The following is a 22,171-nucleotide window of genomic DNA, read 5'->3' as shown; positions in this document are numbered from 1 at the left end:
TCATCCTCTTGGAACCAATAATGGATGTTTGAACAGCACTGGAAATGCAGATACCTCTTCAATGGTCTTTCAAGGTAAATAAAGGTTGTATGTATCTTCAGCGTCACAACTTCCACTTCCTATCAATGCAACATTCCCTTTAGATGCACAATATAGAGTGTATTGAGTGTATTTGGGCGCAAGGTTGAATTAAATGGAACTTTTGCCACACAACCTGATAGAAAATGAGAGTTGTGTGACCCGCAGTGGCTTGTGCTGCTTCCTGAGAGAGCGCAGATGCTCTCTCCATTGGAAATAATGGCCTTGCTCCATTCAATGTTGAGCTTGCCCTTTTGGTATGAAAGTCATGTAAGACAGTGTATTGACCCTTTTAAGATTTCCTCCACTGGATTATTTTGTGGATGTCTGTTGCTATTATGGTTTAGAAACCTAGTATATTACTAAATAAAATAAAATGTATTGTTATTAGAGTTTTTCTGAGATATATAATGAGCAAAATGCCCCTTTAAGATTCAGAGACAAAAGAGGGTCATGAAACCCAAGCATTACAGTCACTCTAAATGTCAGCAATGTGCATTTGTATGGCAAAAGGTCAATTGATTGGACTCGTTGAAGATTACATTGATTAGTGCTCAGTATAGGCAGCAGCCCTTACTGTACAGGAGTACGTTGGCCTGTGAGTATGTAATACACAGCAGGGCAATGAAAATCTGGATTTACATGTCATCATGTTGCTTTTTTTTTATTAGAGGTTTCTTATGTCTGCATTTCATATTATAATGCTTTAAATTTCACGTTTCCAGTTTAACAAGCAGTTTTGTGATGTTGAATCAAATTAAGTTAAAACCCGTTGTTGAACTGGGCAATGTACAGAATTATTGCTCATGCAGAAACAGCCTTTACACATGGTTCACTAAGCCCCCAAGTATTTGAAGAATCGGTTGTGTAAGTGCCTGCACTGTGCAGATGTAAGGTCTGTGGTTCAAACACATGCTGATCAGAGGTCTGCTGTGGCTTTAATAAATCTATGGAGAGCCCATGAAACGTGTTGATGAGGTCCTTGCAATGTCTGTGTGTGTATGTGTCTGTATAGTTACAGGAACCTGGCTACAGAGCATGAAACCCTCATGCAGAAGTATCTACATCTACTCCAAATAGTGGAGACGGAGAAAACGGTTGCCAAGCAACTTCGACAACAGATAGAGGATGGGGAAATCGAGATAGAGCGGCTAAAATCAGAGGTAACTTGCCTTGTAATTTCATGCTAGTAATACCTGTGTGTGTGTGTGTGTGTGTGTGTGTGTGTGTGTGTGTGTGTGTGTGTGTGTATGTGTTTTGTCTTACTGTATGGCACACACTGGAGACAGAGAGAGAAAAGATGGAATGAAAGCAGTCACGCACAGAGTACAGACAGACGGGGGCATGGTACAAAGGTCACGACCCAGATTACAAACCACAGTGTCGCGAGCATCGTAGCTTGCAGTGCCCCCGGGATGTCCTTGTTAGAGACTCTGCAATACTGTTGGATGTTTTGTATCCTAATTATTCAGTCTAAACTAGATCAAATGCATCTCTCTTTAATGTGCTAATGGATAGCTCCAATTCAATCGAATGTTTTCAATATGCATGAATCAGCTTCTATTGTACATGATACTGTAGGCTGCACCAGAAAATGATAATCAACTATCTCACTTTTCATGACTAAAATGTGTTGTAGTAATGGATTTTGGATAGTATTGTTTATTTTCAGTGCTTTATTAAAAGCTGTCTATCCTTATTCATACACTGTTTTTATTCTAATGGAAGTAAATTAAACAGGACAGGATCGAATAAAATAAAATGGGAAACATTTTGATGCAGCTGGTACAGTTCTTTCTCATATAAATTCTTTCAAATCAGCTAATGGATGGTAACAAAGTTGAACAAAAAAACAAAAAACGCTGAATAAAGCTTTTGTATTCATAACAGAAACATTGTGAGTATGACATGACCAAGCTAACAAGTAGGATTTTATACGGTGGGTCATATTATGTACAATATTGTGTACAATATGAGCCCACTCAGCCTATGCAATGTTTGATTTGCGTTGAATTTCAGATAGCTGGACTGCTCAAGGACAATGAGAAGATCCAGTCAAATCCAGAAGTACCTCCTAGTGAAGATGACACTGAGATCAAGAAGATCAAAAAGGTGAGATCTGACTGCGTGGGTGCTGGGCAGCTTTAAAGGAGAAAGTCCAACTTTCTACGCAGTTTTTTTTCTTAGGAAATACTAAAGTAATGCAAAGAAGAAGACCAGGTGAGGGAGGGAAGAGGATGGAGAGTTTAGACATAGTTTGATCAGTTCCAGCAGGGAGGTATAGCATATGGAGGTTTCTGAAGTTTTAAAAAACTACATAATCTCTGCGTACCTGCAGGTTTAATTTTTGATTTTCATTTATTTAGGGAAGCTCACACACATCTACAACAGGGAGCTTCTCATTCATTACAACCACCAGCTTGTTCTGTCTTCAGCTCTACTGAAGCTGCCTCCTTAATAAAGCTGCAGAGTTTATAAAGTTTTGGAAAGCCAGTGACCTTAAAGCTGCGATAACTGTGGTGACAAATAATGCAGGTAATTATCACCTCTATTTTAGTGTCTTTGAGCTCAATGTTTTGGTCTTTCCGGGCCACAGGTTTATTGTTTTTATTCTCTCTTTAGACAAAGTTAGCAACTAGTTGGTGAACATAAAAGATCATGAGTGAATATTGCACTTAGATTTGACAAGTCAGCAGTAACAAGACTCAAAATAAATTCAAATGTCTGCAGGATGTGTAAACAGGCTACTGTTTGGGTGCTGTGCCATTGCTCTGAGGGCAATGGAGCTAAACCTCATCTGTTGGACCACCCATTATCCTGAGAAGAAAAAGCCTCTAACCCTAAAATCTAGTAACTATCAACGATCAACGATTTGGTCAGAACACACAAGACAACTCAAAGACTGTATGCTAAGATAGCTTTGTCTGAGTTTTTGATCAGCCTACAACATAATAATTGTCTTAAATCATTAATGAAATATGTGACTACATTAGACTCCACTTTTCCGGACCTCATTTTAAATGAAACTCTGTGTTAATGTCACATGAAAACATTCAGTATATTTGCATATCATGGGTGTCTAGTAAAAAGTAGGTAGCTCCAAATTTTTCCAAAAGTTGTATAAGCTAAAGGACTAAATACACCTTTTTGTGTAGAGAAAATTTGCCCACTCATTAAGGCAGTAAAAAAAACCCACTGGATTACAACAAGAAACTGTATGGATACACACTCACACACTACAAGCCTAGCTTAACTTTTGTGTGCTACCCTTTCTACTCACAGGTCCAGAGTTTCCTGCGAGGTTGGATTTGCCGTAGGAAGTGGAAAACCATCATTCAGGACTACATCCGTTCACCCCACGCCGAAAGCATGAGGAAGAGGAACCAGGTGGTATTCAGCATGCTGGAGGCCGAGGCTGAATACGTCCAGCAGCTCCACATCCTGGTCAACAACTTCCTGCGGCCGCTGCGCATGGCCGCCAGCTCCAAGAAACCACCCATCACGCACGATGATGTCAGCAGCATCTTCCTTAACAGGTGGCTGGTGGTGAGACTGGTTGTGATAGTGGTGTAACTTGGCACAGTGGGAGCTGCCAACACGTGTGAACAAGAGAGGGAGAAACAAAAGCTTATGACCGCCGTTTTGCTTATTTGTTTTATCAGTGAGACCATCATGTTCCTCCATCAGATCTTCTACCAGGGACTGAAGGCCAGGATAGCCAGCTGGCCGACACTGGTGCTGGGTAAGAGAGACAGAGACAACCCCTCAGACACCCATACGGTCCAACATTAAGCTTATTTTATGTTTGTTCACATGCTATAAATGTACAACATAGACTTTACCGGTTTTTGAGGTATCTACCAGTGAGAAACCCCAGTATAATGGATCTTTACCATTGTATAGTAGTGTTGAATTGCATAAGTCTTTATATATTATCTTTTATGTTTCATAAACAGGAGATGAGCCGTATGACTGAATTTAATTAAAGTTATTGTATATATTTCTGAGGGTGTGTGTTTGTCTTCCCAGCTGACCTGTTTGACATCTTGCTGCCCATGCTGAACATCTACCAGGAGTTTGTGAGGAACCACCAGTACAGCCTGCAGATCCTCGCCCACTGCAAACAGAACCGAGACTTCGACAAGCTGCTGAAGCAGTATGAGGCCAAACCCGACTGTGAGGAGAGGACGCTGGAGACCTTCCTCACTTACCCCATGTTTCAGGTAAGATTCCAGGGATACAATATGGACAATATTTTTACATAGTCAAGATACAACTTTATAAAGTATACGTTGTCATTTGTCAAGCCTGTGCTGTCTGACATATGTCACATACACTATATATTAATATATTATTACATATACTATATATATTATATATTACTCTTAGACAATTCTGTTTTTCTGGTTTGGTCTTAATTGGACCAGTGATTTCTGAAAAATGGCATTTAGGTATAAAAGTACTGGCTGTTAATCCATCAGGGCAACAGGTGCAACATTTAAACATCACATCACCATAATTCATCATAATCATATCAGTAATGCAGCAGTTACGGCCCTCATAAAAAGATCTTTATCAGTTATAATGCATCTATTAGGAACTCAAATGTAAATGTATTATTTAAATGCCAAAACGAGTAATAAATGAAACAATGATAAGTTCTTAAAAATTGGACCATTGTAAAATGTCCTCTTAGAAACTATGTGTTGGAATGAACAACTTGGCCATTACACTTTTACACAACAATCTGCCTTCAGTTGTTAAAGAGAAGTTTTCAAAGTTTCTTTATCAGCAGAACAGTGATGCACAGACTCACACTTGAAGTGAAGACATAAAAGTGGATGTTAGGGTGGTAAATTTAGTGTTTCAAGAAATATTTATTAAAAATGTTTGATGTTTCAAGTGAAAGTGAAAGTTCTCAGATTTCTGGTAAAAGTGAATCAAAGCCATAGTTAAAGCGACATATTTTATTAATTTCAGAGATGATCTTTATGCTTTTGAGGCAAACTCTGGACATGCTTCATGACCAACTTATTATCAGTCCAAGGCCATCAGAGTAAAGATGCTTGGCACTGTTTTCTAAACCTCTTGACCTTTCAAAGTTTGAAGCGTATTGTAACATAAAAGGATTAAAGATACTCATTTCAGTAAGTGGTTCAAACATCACTCTCTGTTTCTGTCTCAGATTCCTCGTTACATCCTGACGCTGCATGAGTTGCTGGCTCACACACCCCACGAACATGTGGAGAGGAACAGTTTGGACTATGCCAAGTCAAAACTGGAGGAACTTTCCAGGTAGATCAGTCAGTAAATAAAGCAATTGAAAAGGTGTTGTACATTTTACTGCAGTATATCAGCAGCATTTTTTGCTTGCTTTTAATCTTTATTGCATCGTTCTTGTTTGCCTGTCTGAAGCATTGGCATGAAAGAAAATGACAGATACAGGGATACAGTGACTTTGTGGAGGAATACTCTATTATCAATCAATTTAATTGTAAAATACCAGAATCCATGAATATTAGTTGTCATTTCAGAATCATGCATGATGAGGTGAGTGAGACGGAGAACATCAGGAAGAACCTCGCTATTGAGCGGATGATTGTGGAGGGTTGTGAAGTGCTGCTGGACACCAGTCAGACATTTGTCAGGCAAGGTAAGTTTGTTCTGCGGTCTCATTAACAATAAAGATACAACAACACAATGATTTTGAAGTAATGAACATGACTTCATGATTTTTATTTTGGTTAATTTTCTAACTTTAGAGTCAGCAAATACACCAAGACAATTGAGGGTAAACACTGTAGAACATGAACACCTCACTCTCTAAAACTCATTAATTTATTCAAGGCAAAATGTTCAATTCATTTAATCAACGATGCCACATCTGAACCCGCAATACTTAAAGAAAGGTCACATTGCCAGCACATGGAAATTTATTTGAAAACTTTAATAATAGCTAAAGTGCTTTGCATTACTTGTCATTTTACTTTGCTACTTAGCCCAGGTGACTCAATGGTATAATACTTAAACTTAAACAGCTCCAAATTCTCTGCACGCACATATCACATGCTTTGTATTTAGCTAAGCCTTTATGTAAGGAAACAAGGATAAAAGGTGATTTGGATTGATTGATTTTATCATCCTGCATATTCTTAAATGTGCAAAGCAATATACCTTAGTGACAGTTGTTATCCTGACAAAAGTAAGAATGTATTACTGTCAAATATTATTCTCCAACATACATTGAACAGCATCCTCACACATCTCTCCTGCAGCCTTTTCAGTTGTGATGCATCGCATGTACTCTCCCGCCTATGTTCAACACCTTCCCCCATCTCTGCAGACATGTGAACAAAATAATTGATTACTGACGCACAAACACAAGACTGTCATAGATTTCACTGTGACTGTAAACTAAAAACAACAGAGTTAGAATATTTACTCAGAAAAAAATACAGACAGTGAGAGTAGACACCAATTATAAGATCTAGGTCAAAGTCAGTAAGAAAAGTTGGGAGCAAATCACATGTTTTCTCATCTGTTTTTGTCTGTGTGTTTGTGTGTGTGACTCTGACGCCCCACAGGTTCTCTGATCCAGGTGCCGATGAGCGAGAAAGGGAAGATCACGAGAGGCCGACTGGGCTCTCTGTCTCTGAAGAAAGAGGGCGAGAGACAATGTTTCCTCTTCTCCAAACATCTCATCATCTGTACCCGCGGCTCCGGGGGAAAACTTCACATCACTAAGGTACAGTGGTATTGTCTTGTAACCAAGACAACTGGATACTAAAAAATTACAACCCAATAAACTGTGTTTATTTCTTAACTCATCCTGCAAAACAGATCATACCTCTCTAAACTGGTTATCCAAGCACTGAAGCATCACAACTTTGACAAATCCAACTTTTATATAGTATTGATGTGTATACTGACATGTAACCAGAGAATTACAAATAGAATTAATAATTCAACAAATTCATTGTATTATTAATCTTTCAAGGATGCAGGTAGTCATTTTCTTCAAATTGTATGCTTTTCATTATATGATGTATTTAGCAGCTGTAAAGTTATTTTAATTGTACTGGTGGAGACATTTACTAAGTCTGCACTATAAAAAGTATTTAATCTATACAGTTTCCACTGTCTCTTGGTTGGTAACATGCCATTTGTGACCCCTCAACCCTGTCACAGAACGGAGTCGTCTCTCTCATCGACTGCACACTGATGGAGGAGACAGAGGGGACAGATGATGAGTGTAAGTTACTACATACAGTATATTCAGATTTTTTCTTAATATGTATATGTAGAAGTTTTCATGTACTGCATTAAATTTACAGATTTTCTGTTAATATAGCTCATAAACTATTGGACATGCTGTGTTTCTGAGGGGCTGCTATTCTGTAACACAACTCTGTAATCTCTGAGGAGTAGAATATATTAATTACCCTTAGTTGGCTACTTCCTTGACAATAATTAATCAATAAATTACTTCAACATTTGGGATTTTGTTGGAAAATTGATGACATTATTGTGGTCATCAGATACAGACTTGTCTTTCTTTAATACCCTTAAATACTGATTATGCAAAGTATAATAATGTTATCTGGACTGCTGGTAGTTTCATCATTTCTACCATCACTGCCTCAGTAACTGTTGTGTTGGGATTAGCAAAAAGTGAGCCGTTATAATAAATCTTCAACTAAATAACCTGTTCGATTGTTTCTTGACTCACCATAATCAGATTTAACCAAAAACATATTTCTTGCAGTCATAATCGTTGACTGGTTGAATGGTGTTGGTTGATTTAATCAAGGTAACCACAGTGGATCATTGTGGATAATAGTGCAGCGTTTTCATGCCACACTATCCACATTAGAGGCTGCAGAAGGAAAACAAACAACTGCGGCTTCCCTCAGATGAATGTAGGGATTTAATCTTCACAAGGAGAGGGCTTTCATGCAGCGTAAATGCAGGGTTGTTCTTTTGCCACAGATACTGTTAAGAATCATCAGTCATCTTTAGCTCAGCGTGATCGTGACACTTGTATTTTTGATGTTGAGCTCAGTGCTGGTTGGGGGGTGTTTAAAATGTGTCTCAATATTGGCAAGACCATCTGAAAAAAGTCACAGCAGGATTCTTTATGACACAACTCCTTGATGATGTGTTGCACAGTAACTCACCAGGCAAGACTGTCATGGGATGGGATTTTTTTTTATTTCAGACTTAATAATAAGACCTTTTCAGACCTTTTGATGTGATGATAAATGATTCTAAATGTGTAAATAATTACAAAATATATTTATCATTATACAAATAAGATAAGATAAACTTTACTGATCCCACAGTGGGGAAATTCATATGTTACAGCATTCTCTAAAGCATTTATAAAATATAAAATATTCTAATTAACAAAATATACATTCAAGACTAAATACATTATATAAACCTTTCACTTACAAATATATATGTATGGAAATGTTTAGATATATGGATAGATATGTGGATGACTGTGCACAGAAATAAATTTCAAATTAAATGTAGTCCCTTAGAGCTTTGAACTACACTCAGTTATGAACAGAAAAAAATGCTCAAGTGTACATTTTTATTTATTTTGGTAATTTCTGTTATTGCACTATTTTCTCATAGTGTTTGCAATCAGAGTATTTAATTTTCTGTGTTACAGTAAAATTAAGGTTGTTTAATGTTTTTTTCCTTGCAGCCAAAGGTGAGCGGAGTGGACAGGACACAGAGCATCTGGACTTTAAAGTGATGGTAGAGCCCAAAGACGGTCAGCCCTACACCGTCATCCTGGTGGCTTCATCCCGACAGGAGAAGTCAGCATGGACAAGTGACATCAGCCAGGTACGCATCATTAGATGAGGGACAGCTGACAGAAAATTACATCCGACACTTTCTCTATCTTACAAAAAAAGCTACAATACCAGTATGAAACTTGAAACTTACCTGAAAGTGACAGCGGAGTTTGGAGCATTGTGTCTACTATGAACAAAAACGATTAAACTGCATTAATCTACGCTTATTTTAGGTTAGTTGGTATAACAGTGGAAGTTACATATGGCATGATGAAATAAATATTTTGGGACAGAACATAACCATTAAAAAGTTTAAAACAGAAAAACTGTAGTAAGTAAGGGCAGAAACTTGAATCATCCACAGGTTTGTGAACTCACTCACCTTCTTGCTTTATTACACTGACAGAGAATTTCTTTTTTACCTTGCAGTGCATTGACAACATCCGCTGCAATGGTCTGATGATGAACGCCTTCGAAGAAAACAGTAAAGTCACTGTGCCACAGATGATTAAGTGAGAGTCAGGCACTACGCAGGAATGCACATACATTATACATGCACAATCAGAGATCGGCATTACATAAATACATGACAAATCTATGAAAAATGTATGAGCATGTATGTCCAAACTCACACAACAGTAACATAGCATATTCCCAAGCATATACATAGCATATTGCCTAACTGTATGATTATTATTATCATCTATGTCAAGTGGGGTTGTGGTTTTAGGTGACCAAAATATGTTTTGCTGCTGACCCTGTCCACAGCAGTTCATTGCTTAGCCTCCTACTCTTGCCTCTTCGAGGTCTAAAATTGGTCCTCACAATGATAGCTGAAAAAATTCCAGTCTCCTGCTGTGTGAATGTATACACAGCCACAGCAAATCTGGTGGCCCTGAATGCAACCTGGCACTATTCTAACACAATACGTGTGTACAGTGTTTTCCAGGTTCCAGAGGCCCTGAATGATTCAGTGCACCCTCTCCAGCCTAGAGTTCCTTACCCTAACACTAACTTATTCAGAAGCTGGAAAACAGTGTTTTGCAGAACATTACATATTTTACATTTTTATTCTGGCAGGTAAAATGTTAGTTAGTCTTCTCTGATAAATATGGATTATTTTCCAGCAGGGAATCTACCCTCCCCACAGCAATTTTAATTCTATGGATAGGGTGACCCACACATGACCAGAAAAGTGTACTAACTGGATGGCTGCATAAGTACTGGGAGTTAAATCCCTGTGAGCAGCATTCCTAACCTCATTTAAACTCAACCACAGGTCTGACACCAGCTTGTACTGTGATGATGTTGACATCCGCTTCAGCAAGATGATGAACTCGTGCAAGGTGCTGCAGATCCGCTATGCCAGCGTGGAGCGCTTGTTGGAGAGGCTGACCGACTTGCGCTTCCTCTCCATTGACTTCTTGAACACCTTCCTCCACTCCTACCGTGTCTTCACCAGCGCTGATGTAGTGCTGGACAAGCTCATCACCATCTACAAGAAGCCCATCAGTGCCATCCCTGCACGGTGAGTGAAGCAGTTAATACTAAGAGGTTTACTTAGGAATTTTATGTGCTTACTTGTATGAAATTGTCCACACTAACCATATCTTGATTGCAGGCTAACAGGGAGAGCTTGAAAATGGATGCTTGCTATTGCGAATCAAATGTTTTATTATCTTGTTTTGCACATGTATATGTGTACACATTGTTTTATTTGTTTGGTCATTTATTATACCAAGATATTTTATTTTCATGGCTGTGGATCCTGGGAAGGTCTCTTTCATAAAATATGCCTTGAACTCTGATGTAACAGTTTCAAACATGCTACAAAAGTGGGTCATATTAATCGGAATATCAGATAGCAGCATTTGTCAGGTATGAAAGACGCCTGCACTGTGACATGTGACACTTTAGCTACACTAGCGGCTTGGTTAGTTGGTCCTTCACTTTGCTTCAGAATTAAATATTTTTTAAGTGTATAATTACTGGGTGGATTGTCATAAAATTTTGTACAGACATGCATGGTCACAGAAGATGAATCCCACTGACTTTAAGGATCCGCAACATCTGGCCTAAGTTTCAATAAACTTTTATTAACTTTTACTTATATTAATTTTTAATGACCAAAAACATGAAAAGCTAATGACATTCACCTATCCATCAGCCTCAGCTGTCTTTTATGTTTAGCACTTATTAATAAATGTTAGCATATTAACATGCTAAAAAGATCATGATAAACATTAGACCTGATAAACAACTGCCTGTTAGCATTGTTACTGTGACCACATTAGCATGTTAACATTATCTTGCATTCATGTGGAGCTGGAATAATCAGAAGAAAATGGAGCATGAGCTATGTAGCCTTTCTGTAGCCTTTAAAGAGCAGAGCTAAAGCAGTTTGTTACATTAAGCTCCTCCAAGCAGCTCACTGCGAAGCCAAACCCTGCAGCCCATGACAACTGAAAATGGAACAAAGTTTAAAATTTCCACACTTGTCCTCCTGAGGATGCAGCAACAGTGCTGTAATGGTGCAGTGAAAAGGTGGGACTTCCCCCAGTGTCTAGATTTGTCTTTGCTCTCACGTGGACAGTCTGCAAGCAGCCCATCATGCTATCATAGCTCATCCAGGTGAGAAGGGACCAGAGGAGAGGCAGCAAGAGGTCACACCAACACATCCTGTGTTCACCATCACAGTTAATTGGGTCCTGCATACACCTACCTCCCCCCTAACCACACCTTCTCCTCCTCCTCCTCTTCCTCATTCCTCTCTTCTTTACCCTTTTCCACTCTCGCACTTTTATTTTTCTTTCCACGAGTCTGACCATTCCTCTCTCCGCTGTGCTGTCACCATGGCAACCCTTCACTCTGCTGCAGGACCCCACCCTCTCCCTCTCTTCTCGTCTTCTCCCCCCCTCCCTCCCTCTCCCTCTCCGTTTCTCCCATCATCTGCAGCGACTCTACGGTATTAAATATTGATTGTGGTGTTTTGCACCCAGACCCTCCTCTCCTCTCCTCTCCTCTCCTCTCCTCTCCTCTCCTCTCCTCTCCTCTCCTCTCCTCTCCTCTCCTCTCCTCTCCTCTCCTCTCCTCTTTTCCTGCTCTACTCGTGTCCTCTCTTGACTCCCGCTTTGCTTTTTACTTTTCATTTTCTGTTTGACTCCCCCTTCTCTCCTTTCCTACATCATCCCAGCCTCCCCCTTCCCTCCTCCATTCCCATATTTCCTCCTCTCATCTCAATTCTTTTACAAATTTAGGCAGAGACACAACATGGCTGCAGCTAAGACCATACAGGGCTGGAGGCTTCCCATTCGCCCACTCCCAGCCAGCAGCCTTCGCTGTGGTGGAATCCATATCCACTATGTTGCTCCTCTCTTGCGCACCCCCTCCCTCTCAGTCTTGCTGTTTTTGCCCCTGTTTTTTTTTTTTTTTTTTTTTTTGCACTGCACCTCTGTCTCTTTCTCCCACTTCCCCTCTCCATCTCTATATGGCTCCCCTTTTCTCTTGGTTTCGCTCTCCCCACATCTCTGTGGGCCTCCCCTGGGCTGGTTGCTGTTGGCAGCACCCGTGCCTCCCACACTGTCACTTGACATGCTATTTATAGGCCTTCAGAGGGGGTGGCTCTCAGTGCAAGGAGGATGCTGTCTTAAACAATGTAGCTTAAATAAAAGAGGCAGGAGCTCCCGAAGAGCCCTGTGGTTAATGTGTTCCCTCTCTGCTTCTGTGTACAGACACCAAGTGAACCATATTCCCCATTTCTCCCCTTTCTGCTCGCTCCAATTCAGGTCACTGGGAATAATTACCCAAAATTCAAAAAGTGCTGTTTTTAGTAGTGAAAGCCGTTCTTCCTAAAGGAATAGTGCGGATTATTTAATATGGGATTGAATCAGGCACTTATCAATAGTCAGTGCTAAACAAGCTAAACAAAGTACTACTGTGAACAGAGTCAGGAACAAAAGGTATTTTAGCCAGTTAAAAAATGTCCACACAAAAAAGTTAATTCCAGTTTAAGTGTATGCTATATTTAAAATATTTTCACTGTCAGACAGCCTTTTCTGACAGGAAACCACACTTATATGATCCAAATATCGCTCACTCCAAACCAACCAAACTCTGCTTCTCCAAAATGGTGGTGAGCCAAAGGTGTATTGACTAAGGCTACCTAATACAATCCCACATAAAATAATGTCTTTCTAACTCGTCCCTCCTTTTTCTCCTTTCTTGCAGTTCTTTGGAGCTTTTCTTCGCCAGCAGCCAGAACAGCAAACTCCTCTACGGCGAGCCACCCACATCGCCACGTGCCAGCCGCAAGTTCTCCTCCCCTCCTCCCCTCTCCATTACCAAGACATCCTCGCCCAACCGCCGCCGCAAGCTTTCGCTCAACATCCCCATCATCACGGGGGGCAAAGCCCTGGACCTAGCTGCGCTCAGCTGTTCTCCCAATGGCTATGCAAGCATGCACACCACCATGTCACCATTCAGTAAGACCACCCTTGACATCAACAAGCTCTACGTGTCCAGCAGCATGGCCAGCAAAATGTCCGATGACGGAGAGACCAAGGCTGAAGGCAAGGCTGAAGAGTCTGTCCTCAACAAGCAAGGTCAGAATCACTGTCCAAGGATTCTGCTCACTTTTAATGAGGTTCATGTGTACTGTGGAAGTGTTTTCCATCTATCTATCCTCTACTCGTACGACAGCAACTTTTATTTTCTGTCCCATTAAGGCAGTACAGTGGTACTGATGTATATTTTGCATGTGCATTGTATAAGAGGTCTGAAGGTAAAAATAATGAGCTCCTTTAAACAGAAATGAGTGGCAATTCATCCAACTTACCCCAGGGGTGGGAATCACCACCATATATATATATATATATATATATATATATATATATATATCATAATTTGTTACCTGTTTTCAACTACAAATAATGTCCCCAAAGGATTTTTTTCCCCCAAAATCTCAATAAGATAAAGTTTGCAGTCTGTTCATCTCACTTCAGTCATCATTATTGCAGTAAAACTGGACTGTGAAGTAGACAGACTGACTAACATTGTCCTAAAAATCTACCAGTCCTGCTAACTGTGACCTCTGCTGACCTCACCATAACAAAACTCAGCACGATCTAGTAGACTGAGAAAGACATTTATTTCATTATTCGGACCAAAAAGTTTAAATTACATTTGCAATATTAGTATTTTATAGAATAAACAATGTATACTTGGTGCCCGTTTATTGATATAATCTTGCCATGTAAAATATCACAATACTATGCAGGCCATGTTCTGTTTTGTTTTTCAAACTTAAAATATATCTTTCTCTTTTCTATTTTTTTGTCATAAAATTCAACTAACCATGATTATCAACCATAAAGATTTGAAAATGCATGCTTTTTCAATCTTCCTTGAGCTTTTTCCTCAATTTTGGTGTAGACTTTTTGCTGTCTTCTCTGCTGCCAAGCCCAACAGCCATGTATGTACATTTCCTCTTCTTCTTCGCTTTGTTTTTTCTTGATTGTAAAGCACTTTGTCTCTGTTCAGATCTGTCTGTGAGAGAGGAATGTGATGAGGACCCAAGCCAGAGTGACGAAACAGAAGCAGACATGTCTCCTCCCAAGTCTCCATCAACACCCAAGAACGTCAAGTCAAAAAACTCTGGTACAGTTATCTTTATCTTTATCTGAAACCCTTTTAGAGCATCTTGTGATCTACTTCTGAATCCCAACCCACCAGTTAAAAAAAACAAATGAGTTGGCAAGAATATTAAGTAACTTGGCAAGAATGTAAGAGATGGCAAACTACAGTAGCTTAGCACTTAGCACTAGTGACATACAGTACTTGCCAGCGGAGTGTCTTGGCAAATACAAATATGACAAAATAAAATCTATAATAATAGATCATTTCAATAAGAAACACCACTGGTAACATGAAGCAGATTCAACAGGCCTGCTTTTCTTGTATTACAAACTCTATGAGCACTTGAATGAATCATTCCAACTGGCAGATGACTTAACTTATCAGAAAACCAGATAATATGAAATGAGCAGTTAAACTGAAATAAATTTAAATTTATAAATGAGCAATTGTCCAGTGGAACTGCACCGAAAAGACCTATGGCAGAAGTAACATCAGCTGGTCTTCTGATTACAGATATTTCCTAACTGTTTAAGAGTCAGCAGTGGCTACACAGAATTATCAAGCTTAGATCAATAACTTGACAGTTTGGGAACTACTCATATTTGTGTGCTGGGAGTTAAAGCTATAATATGTAACATTTCTGTATTAAAATGTATAAAAATGCTGGACATATGTTCTATTTTTTGTTGAGTTGTGTTCTTACATTATTCCGAATGTTTCCAACAATCTTCAAATGCAGAGAAATACATTAATTTCTTCAAAGTAACGGTTTCCTGCTAGTGAAAAACGAGACGTCGGATACGACAGCGAGTGTAGAAGGAAGTCAGCATGAACGTAACATGAGTAAAACTTAAATACATTACCTCATTCATGAACATAATGTCTGCCTGGGTAATGAAATATTTTCATCAGCTTTGGTGGTTGTCCAAAAGAGAAGAAAACAACAAGAATTTACATATTGTGTGTTTAAATGAGAATATTTTTACCTTTCTCATGTCAGTAAATTTACATAAATAACAAGCTACTGCCAACTGCCTATTAGCTTAGCTTAGCTTAGCATAAAGTCTGGAAATAGGGGGGAAAAGCCAGGCTTAGTCTGTCCAAAAATAACAACATCCACCTACCAGCACCCCTAATGTGCATTAATTAACAGTTATATCTCATTTGCTTAATTCATACAAAACCTGAAGTATGAAAGGAAAAAAAATATGTTTTTACTGGGGTTACATGAGGGATGATTTCTTGGCCAGGCACCGTGGCTTTCTCGAGTCTTGTTGTCACTAACCCACCATGACTATGAAGTAAGCGAATAAGTAAATTGTAGGGGTGCTGATAGACAGATTTTGTTGGATTTGAACAGAGTCAGGTTATCTGTTTCATGCTGTTTCCAACCCTTGTGCTAAGAAAAACTAACCAGCTGCTGCCTTTAGCTTCAGATTTACTGCACGCCATTTTTTCCCCCCATAATTATGAAGTCATGGCCTGCCCTGCTGTAACTCTAATTGATTAGTGATTGTTGCCTTCATTGGTTTGGATGGGTTATGTTTAGGTATGAGGAGTGGGATTGGGTAGGGTTAGGATAAGAGAGAAAAAAAAAAAGCTGTCACGTACTGTACAGACATGACAGTGGTAACAGTCATATCTGTTTCTTTGCAAGACAGAGAATAAGCATATTTCACAAAATGTCACATTATTGCTTTAATACATTTGAAACATTCAACTTTCTCACTGTCTCACTTTCAACTGTCATTATCTGATTTGCACAAAGCACCTTTAATAGTTTGGCTTCAATCTTAAAGATGTCAGCAAAGCAGGGGAAAATGGCAGCTGTCTCAGAATAGTAGAAAATGGTAATTTTAGGGGCAAATAATGTTTGCCATTTTCACCATCCAACAGTGTCAGATTGTCCATATGAGAAGCACAGAGGTCGAGATGAGAAAAGTAATTCTTAGAGCTAAATAAACCCTGCTACAGCAGACTGTATAGCAAACTTTTTTTTCAGAAAATGACAAGCGTAACTATAGCCAAATAAGGTCTTGATAAAAACCACCCACAGCCTCCCGGCCCTCCCCGCACCGCACAGAGAGGGAGCATCCACCCCGTAGGTAGTCAGGCACAATTCATCCCCAGTGTGTTCTCTTCCCACGGTGCTGGATACAAGGGAAGCCAGTGCCTTGTGTGAGTAGGTGGAAGGAAACCTTGTACCTTAGCAACGATGTGCATGTTCTTCTTTACCGCCCCCGGCTGAACGGAGGAAGGCAGGGAGTGAAGGAGGGAGGCAGAGAGGCAGACACAGCAGAGTGTACACCGTCACTTCACGAGCTGCAGGACACACTGTGCTTGCTCTGTTTTAGCTCTCTGTTGCCCTCCACTGGTCAACAACTTTGTTTGATTGTACATATATAGTCCATCCAAAGCACTTAACAGAAGGAATCAAATCATCTTCTGCCATGGGCTATTTCTCTTAGAGCCTAATCCTGTCAGACGCTTGGAAATTTACATTAAAAGGGGTGTAATATTGGTATATGCGGGGATGAAATGTTCTCAATTTAATGTCTTCTTCCTTTTAAAAACAATAAATTAAATAAATAAATTTTATTTAAATATCTCTGTTTTGTTTCCTTCCTTGCAGAGTTTTCCCTGTTTTCTTTCAACAATGGCATGGTGGTTTCATCTTGCCGGGAGCTGGACAATAACCGCAGTGCCCTGTCTGCCGCCTCGGCCTTCGCCATCGCCACTGCTGGTGCCAACGAAGGCACTCCGACCAAGGAAAAGTACCGTCGAATGTCACTCGCCAGCACAGGTCAGTCACAGAGATGCCACTTCTGCTGACTAATAGAGAGGCTTGTTGAGAACTATATTATAGAAACTGTATCTAAAATCTAATATGATCACCACAATAAATAAATAAATAAATTAAGTCATTGACACAGACACTATAACAGATGATTTTGTAAAAGCAGTTATTTTCTGTTTGGATTATTAAGCAACATGTTTGGGAAAAGACTGACATAGATCAAGTAATATTTTTACGTTTTTAAATAAACTTTATTTAGAATATACAAAACATGACAGGACCCAAATATACAAAAGTTGAAAGCAAAAATCAAACAACAATACTGCAGCAAAGATAAATGCAAACATCATACAACAGAGGAGTCATACTGAAAATCACAAAGTGATATATAAAAATAAGAAACAAACAAACAAAAGAAAGAGAAACACAAAGATCACAAAGGAGGAAGGTAAGAGACACAAAAAAAAGCAATGACAGAGATAGTAGTAGATCAAAGTAGTTGGCAAAATTATATATGAACACTGAATGAAGAAGAACTTCTGTTCCGCTTACCAGTATGAATATAATATTTAACCAGAATAATCACAACAATGACAGTGTCAGAACTGTTTGCATCCAAGTTGTCCTTAAAATAGCATTTACAAACAACAAAGCATAAGCAGTGGTGTCTCATGTCCACCAGGGGGCCTCAAAACAAATTGCAAATATGAAATGAAACTGAATGAAATGAAATTTTATGTCGTCATTCAAACGTGTTTCGGTGATATTAACTTTCATTTTTATAAACAAATCAACAGCTTGTTCAGTACGCAGAGACAGAATAAGAAAACAAAGAAAAAACATGATATGGGTGGGCAGGTAAAGGTAAAAGTGTTATATGACAGCTGATTGCTCTGTGGTGCAGGAGCTCAGTTTGACTATAACTTTGTTGAACCTGATTCCAGGTTTTCCTACAGACCAGAGGAACGGGGACAAAGAATTTGTTATCAGAAGAGCTGCCACGAACAGAGTCCTGAATGTGCTGCGTCACTGGGTCTCCAAACACTCACAGGTACAGTTCACCTTTCCCTTCACTCCTTTTCATTATTTCTTTGCACCTTTGTGTGTCCCTGCAGAAGAAAAAAAAACAGCAGTTCTGTAATGACTCTGCTGTTTTTCCTCAGGACTTTGAGCTGAACACAGAGCTGAAGATGCGGGTAATTGGCTTCCTGGAGGAGGTGATGCATGACCCAGAGCTCCTGACACAGGAAAGAAAGGCGGCTGCCAACATCATCAGGTTGGTTTTCTGTAATCATCGCTTGATCGCACATACAGTCATATATGACACATCTGTTTATCAACTTCCTGGAGAAAAAAAAAACTTTCTGCAACGGTATTTCTGATGCTAACAATCAGTCATGGTAATAAATACTAAAGAACTGGAGATGCAGTGCATCAACCCAGGGCCTGGACTAAATCTAAACCCTCGTGGACAAAACATTAGAAGTGCACAGACATGTCATTATTTGTATCTGTATCTGTTCAATTAACAAAATGATCATTCTCTGTATCTGTATTCAGATAGAAGACCAGAAGTCAGTTTACACCAGAAGTCATGTTAAACATGCCAAATGATTTATTTTCTAATCTAATACTCATCGCCAATGCAATTGTTCTGCCTTCAAAGCATTACGTTGATTTAATATTGTCATATAATTAATTTAGAATTAATTTAAATATATTTCCACATCCTTGTACTATACTTTCCATCTCTCTTTTATTTTTATTTTTATTTTTAAGTAAACTAAATTTTATGAACTGAAACCAACCTTTAACTGGGGGGGAACTGAGCAGAAAAAAAGACATTTTATAAATTGAAAGATTCTGTTTTGTATTGGAAATTGGATCTCTTTACAGTAAAGATATAAAAAACATTCCCTTCAGTTGAAGGGAATCATCTTAAATTGCAGTGATGCTGCTTTCATGTTTCTTGACGTGCTAATCTCACTAAGGGTCACACTACAAGAATATTTTGCATGTATACTTATAATATATTATAGTAACATTATAATATTAAAACTAAGAACTTGTGTAAAAATCTACTCTTACTGTAACATTACTGTGTTACATTTTGTTTTGTTTTTTTCTCCAAAAAATGATAAGCCAGTACTAGAAGAAATATCTGTCTCTATAGCATTATTTGTGCTTTCCATATCCCTATGAAATATCTGGGCACTGGCAGTGGAGCTACTTCTTTCTGAGCAGCACTTTGTGAATATACCTGATGTATCTTCTGTTTCTCTGTGAATGACGTGAGATCTAATCAACTTCTCCAAGTGCAGTATTGCTGCTTAACATTGTCAACCTGCAGAGCTGAGAGCAAAAGTACCTGTAACTCAAACTGAACAAAAAGAGAAACAAATACCCGGTGTACTGGGTCAGGTTGGACACTTTTGGACAAGCGAAATCCGTTCATGTCAATTGATGTTGTGGCAGTCGTGGACACAACTGTCAAATAATAGTACATTTCTTTCTTTCTTGCATGTAGGACTCTCACTCAGGAGGACCCTGGAGACAACCAGGTCACCCTGGAAGAGATCACACAGACGGTGAGAGGAAGAATACAAAAACCCCTTTCAGTATATAAAAAAAAAATCCTTACCTCTTGAAATTACCGAGTGTAATTTATGCTTTAGTTATGAAAACTGTGTTTATCTTTGCATGTGTGTATCAGGCCATGGAGGACTGTAAGACTGAGCCGTTTGAGAACCACTCTGCCCTGGAGATAGCTGAGCAACTGACACTGCTGGACCACCTGGTCTTCAAGGTCATCCCATATGAGTGAGTACACACACACACACACACACACACACACAAACACACACAAACTCAAGCACTGAATGTGTTTTTCATTGTCAATTATTTGAACAACATTTTTTTTCTACAGGGAGTTCTTTGGTCAAGGCTGGATGAAGAACGACAAGAACGAGAGAACTCCGTACATTATGAAGACGACCAAGCATTTCAACGATGTACGTGTTTACTCCGCTATTGTGAATAAAAAGATAGATGTGTCTAAAAGACAGATTATCACTGTGTTTCTCTCATCTTTTGTTAGATCAGCAACAGGATTGCCACAGAGATCCTGCACTGGGACGACGTCAACATGCGAGTGGCAGTGATCGAGAAATGGGTGGCGGTGGCTGACATCTGTCGCTGCCTCCATAACTACAACGCCATGCTGGAGATCACGTCCTCTCTCAACCGCAGCTCAATCTTCCGCCTCAAGAAGACCTGGCTCAAAGTCTCCAAGCAGGTAGCAGTCAAATACTGAACAATATCTTCCAACATGTTAACAAATATTTCATGGGGGAAGAAGATTTCCAGGCTTTAGCTTATTTTTTCAACTTCATCACGAAAGTTCAGCTGGTCCATGCACCTTAACATCCCCCAACCTAAAGGAACAGTTTGCCATTTTGGGAAATATCTTTATTTTCTCTGTTGTAGGGCATTAGATGAGAAAAGCAGAGACCCCATGACTCCCCTTAAAACCACGCAGTCTTCAGTTTTTGCACGGCTTAAATAAATGAGATATGACTTGTTAATTAGTGAGCATTAGAGGTACTGGTAGGCAGATTTAGGACGAGCTGTTTCCCCTGTTTCCTTTCCACTATGCTAAGGTAAGCTAATTGTCTCCCTGTTGTAACTTCCTATTTAGCATACAGATATGAAAGTGATATCAATCTTCCCACCTACCTCTTGACAAGACGGTGAATAAGTGAACAATATTTCCCAAAATGTCAAACTATACTCTAAAGCTTACTTCTTCCAGACATGGTCATATTTTTTTTCTATAACTTGTATCAAAAATGAAACAGGACACTTGAAATGAAACAAAATGAAATGAGGAAAATATGCTTTTAAAGAGTCTGATAATGGTCATTTGGAATAACATTGTGGATTTTATAAAACTTAATGAACAGAAGATTTCATTTACATTTCTGGCTGCTGGCAATAACAGTTTTGCTTTGATCCATTTTCCAGACAAAGACTGTGATTGACAAGTTACAGAAGCTGGTGTCATCAGAGGGACGATTCAAAAATCTGAGAGAAGCTCTGAAGAAGTGAGTGTCTAAAAGAGTTTTTCCCCTTTATTTTTGTGTACTACAGTATACAGTATGTCTATATCTAAGCCGTCTTTTGACCTCAGCTGTGACCCTCCCTGTGTCCCATACCTGGGAATGTACCTGACTGACCTGGCCTTCATTGAGGAAGGGACACCCAACTACACCGAGGACAACCTGGTCAACTTCTCCAAGATGAGAATGGTAAAGAACACCGATGTGTTGAAATACAATAACATGCACTTTACATTATTTCTGGTCTAGAAACTCTGGTTTGTCATTTTTGTTACATGTCAGCAATCTGTGTGTGAAATGAAAAATTTAATTTTATACGATTTTATTTGTCTTCAGATATCTCACATTATCAGAGAGATACGTCAGTTTCAGCAAACGGCTTACAAGATTGATTATCAACCAAAGGTGAGGTTCTTTTTTGTCTGTATTTATTTGTGTATTTTATACATTTTAAGCAATTAAAGACTTTTTATTTAAATTATGATTTCAGAAATTCTTCCATTTTACACCATTGACACTTCTCATCCTTACTATAATATGGCAAATATGTAATCACAAACTATAAAAAGAAAGTATAAATAACAATGACAATAAAAAAGAAAGAAGCAAACAATACAAAAGGAAAAAAGGTAAAAAAAAAAAAAAAAAAATAGGAGAAAAAAGTGACAGACTTTGATTACTTGTTTGGGGTTTTACTTAACTAATATTGCAACATCCTTTGTTTTTTCTAATCT

General features: G+C 38.9%; 1 protein-coding gene across 1 annotated transcript in view; it reads left to right on the top strand.

Moving 5' to 3' along the window:
* Window positions 1-22,171, top strand: part of LOC146333137 (ras-specific guanine nucleotide-releasing factor 1-like) — a 32,245-nt gene that overhangs the window by 8,207 nt on the left and 1,867 nt on the right. Inside the window, exons 3-26 of the mRNA XM_084719902.1 lie at window positions 1,094-1,241; window positions 2,098-2,190; window positions 3,361-3,614; window positions 3,741-3,820; window positions 4,108-4,301; window positions 5,264-5,373; window positions 5,613-5,731; window positions 6,663-6,823; window positions 7,267-7,330; window positions 8,795-8,937; window positions 9,318-9,400; window positions 10,168-10,416; window positions 13,116-13,489; window positions 14,427-14,543; window positions 17,155-17,325; window positions 18,264-18,370; window positions 18,483-18,595; window positions 19,847-19,907; window positions 20,033-20,139; window positions 20,246-20,330; window positions 20,417-20,614; window positions 21,343-21,422; window positions 21,509-21,626; window positions 21,774-21,842. Coding sequence (XP_084576028.1) covers window positions 1,094-1,241; window positions 2,098-2,190; window positions 3,361-3,614; window positions 3,741-3,820; window positions 4,108-4,301; window positions 5,264-5,373; window positions 5,613-5,731; window positions 6,663-6,823; window positions 7,267-7,330; window positions 8,795-8,937; window positions 9,318-9,400; window positions 10,168-10,416; window positions 13,116-13,489; window positions 14,427-14,543; window positions 17,155-17,325; window positions 18,264-18,370; window positions 18,483-18,595; window positions 19,847-19,907; window positions 20,033-20,139; window positions 20,246-20,330; window positions 20,417-20,614; window positions 21,343-21,422; window positions 21,509-21,626; window positions 21,774-21,842 — 3,298 coding nt within the window. The remainder of the gene's footprint in view (window positions 1-1,093; window positions 1,242-2,097; window positions 2,191-3,360; window positions 3,615-3,740; window positions 3,821-4,107; window positions 4,302-5,263; window positions 5,374-5,612; window positions 5,732-6,662; window positions 6,824-7,266; window positions 7,331-8,794; window positions 8,938-9,317; window positions 9,401-10,167; window positions 10,417-13,115; window positions 13,490-14,426; window positions 14,544-17,154; window positions 17,326-18,263; window positions 18,371-18,482; window positions 18,596-19,846; window positions 19,908-20,032; window positions 20,140-20,245; window positions 20,331-20,416; window positions 20,615-21,342; window positions 21,423-21,508; window positions 21,627-21,773; window positions 21,843-22,171) is intronic.

Source organism: Lutjanus erythropterus, chromosome 1, assembly GCF_056507025.1.
Source record: "Lutjanus erythropterus isolate fLutEry1 chromosome 1, fLutEry1.hap2, whole genome shotgun sequence".
Lineage (NCBI taxonomy): Eukaryota > Metazoa > Chordata > Actinopteri > Lutjaniformes > Lutjanidae > Lutjanus > Lutjanus erythropterus.
The sequence above is the reverse complement of the archived record's forward strand: the minus strand, read 5'-3'. Positions and strand labels throughout refer to the sequence as shown.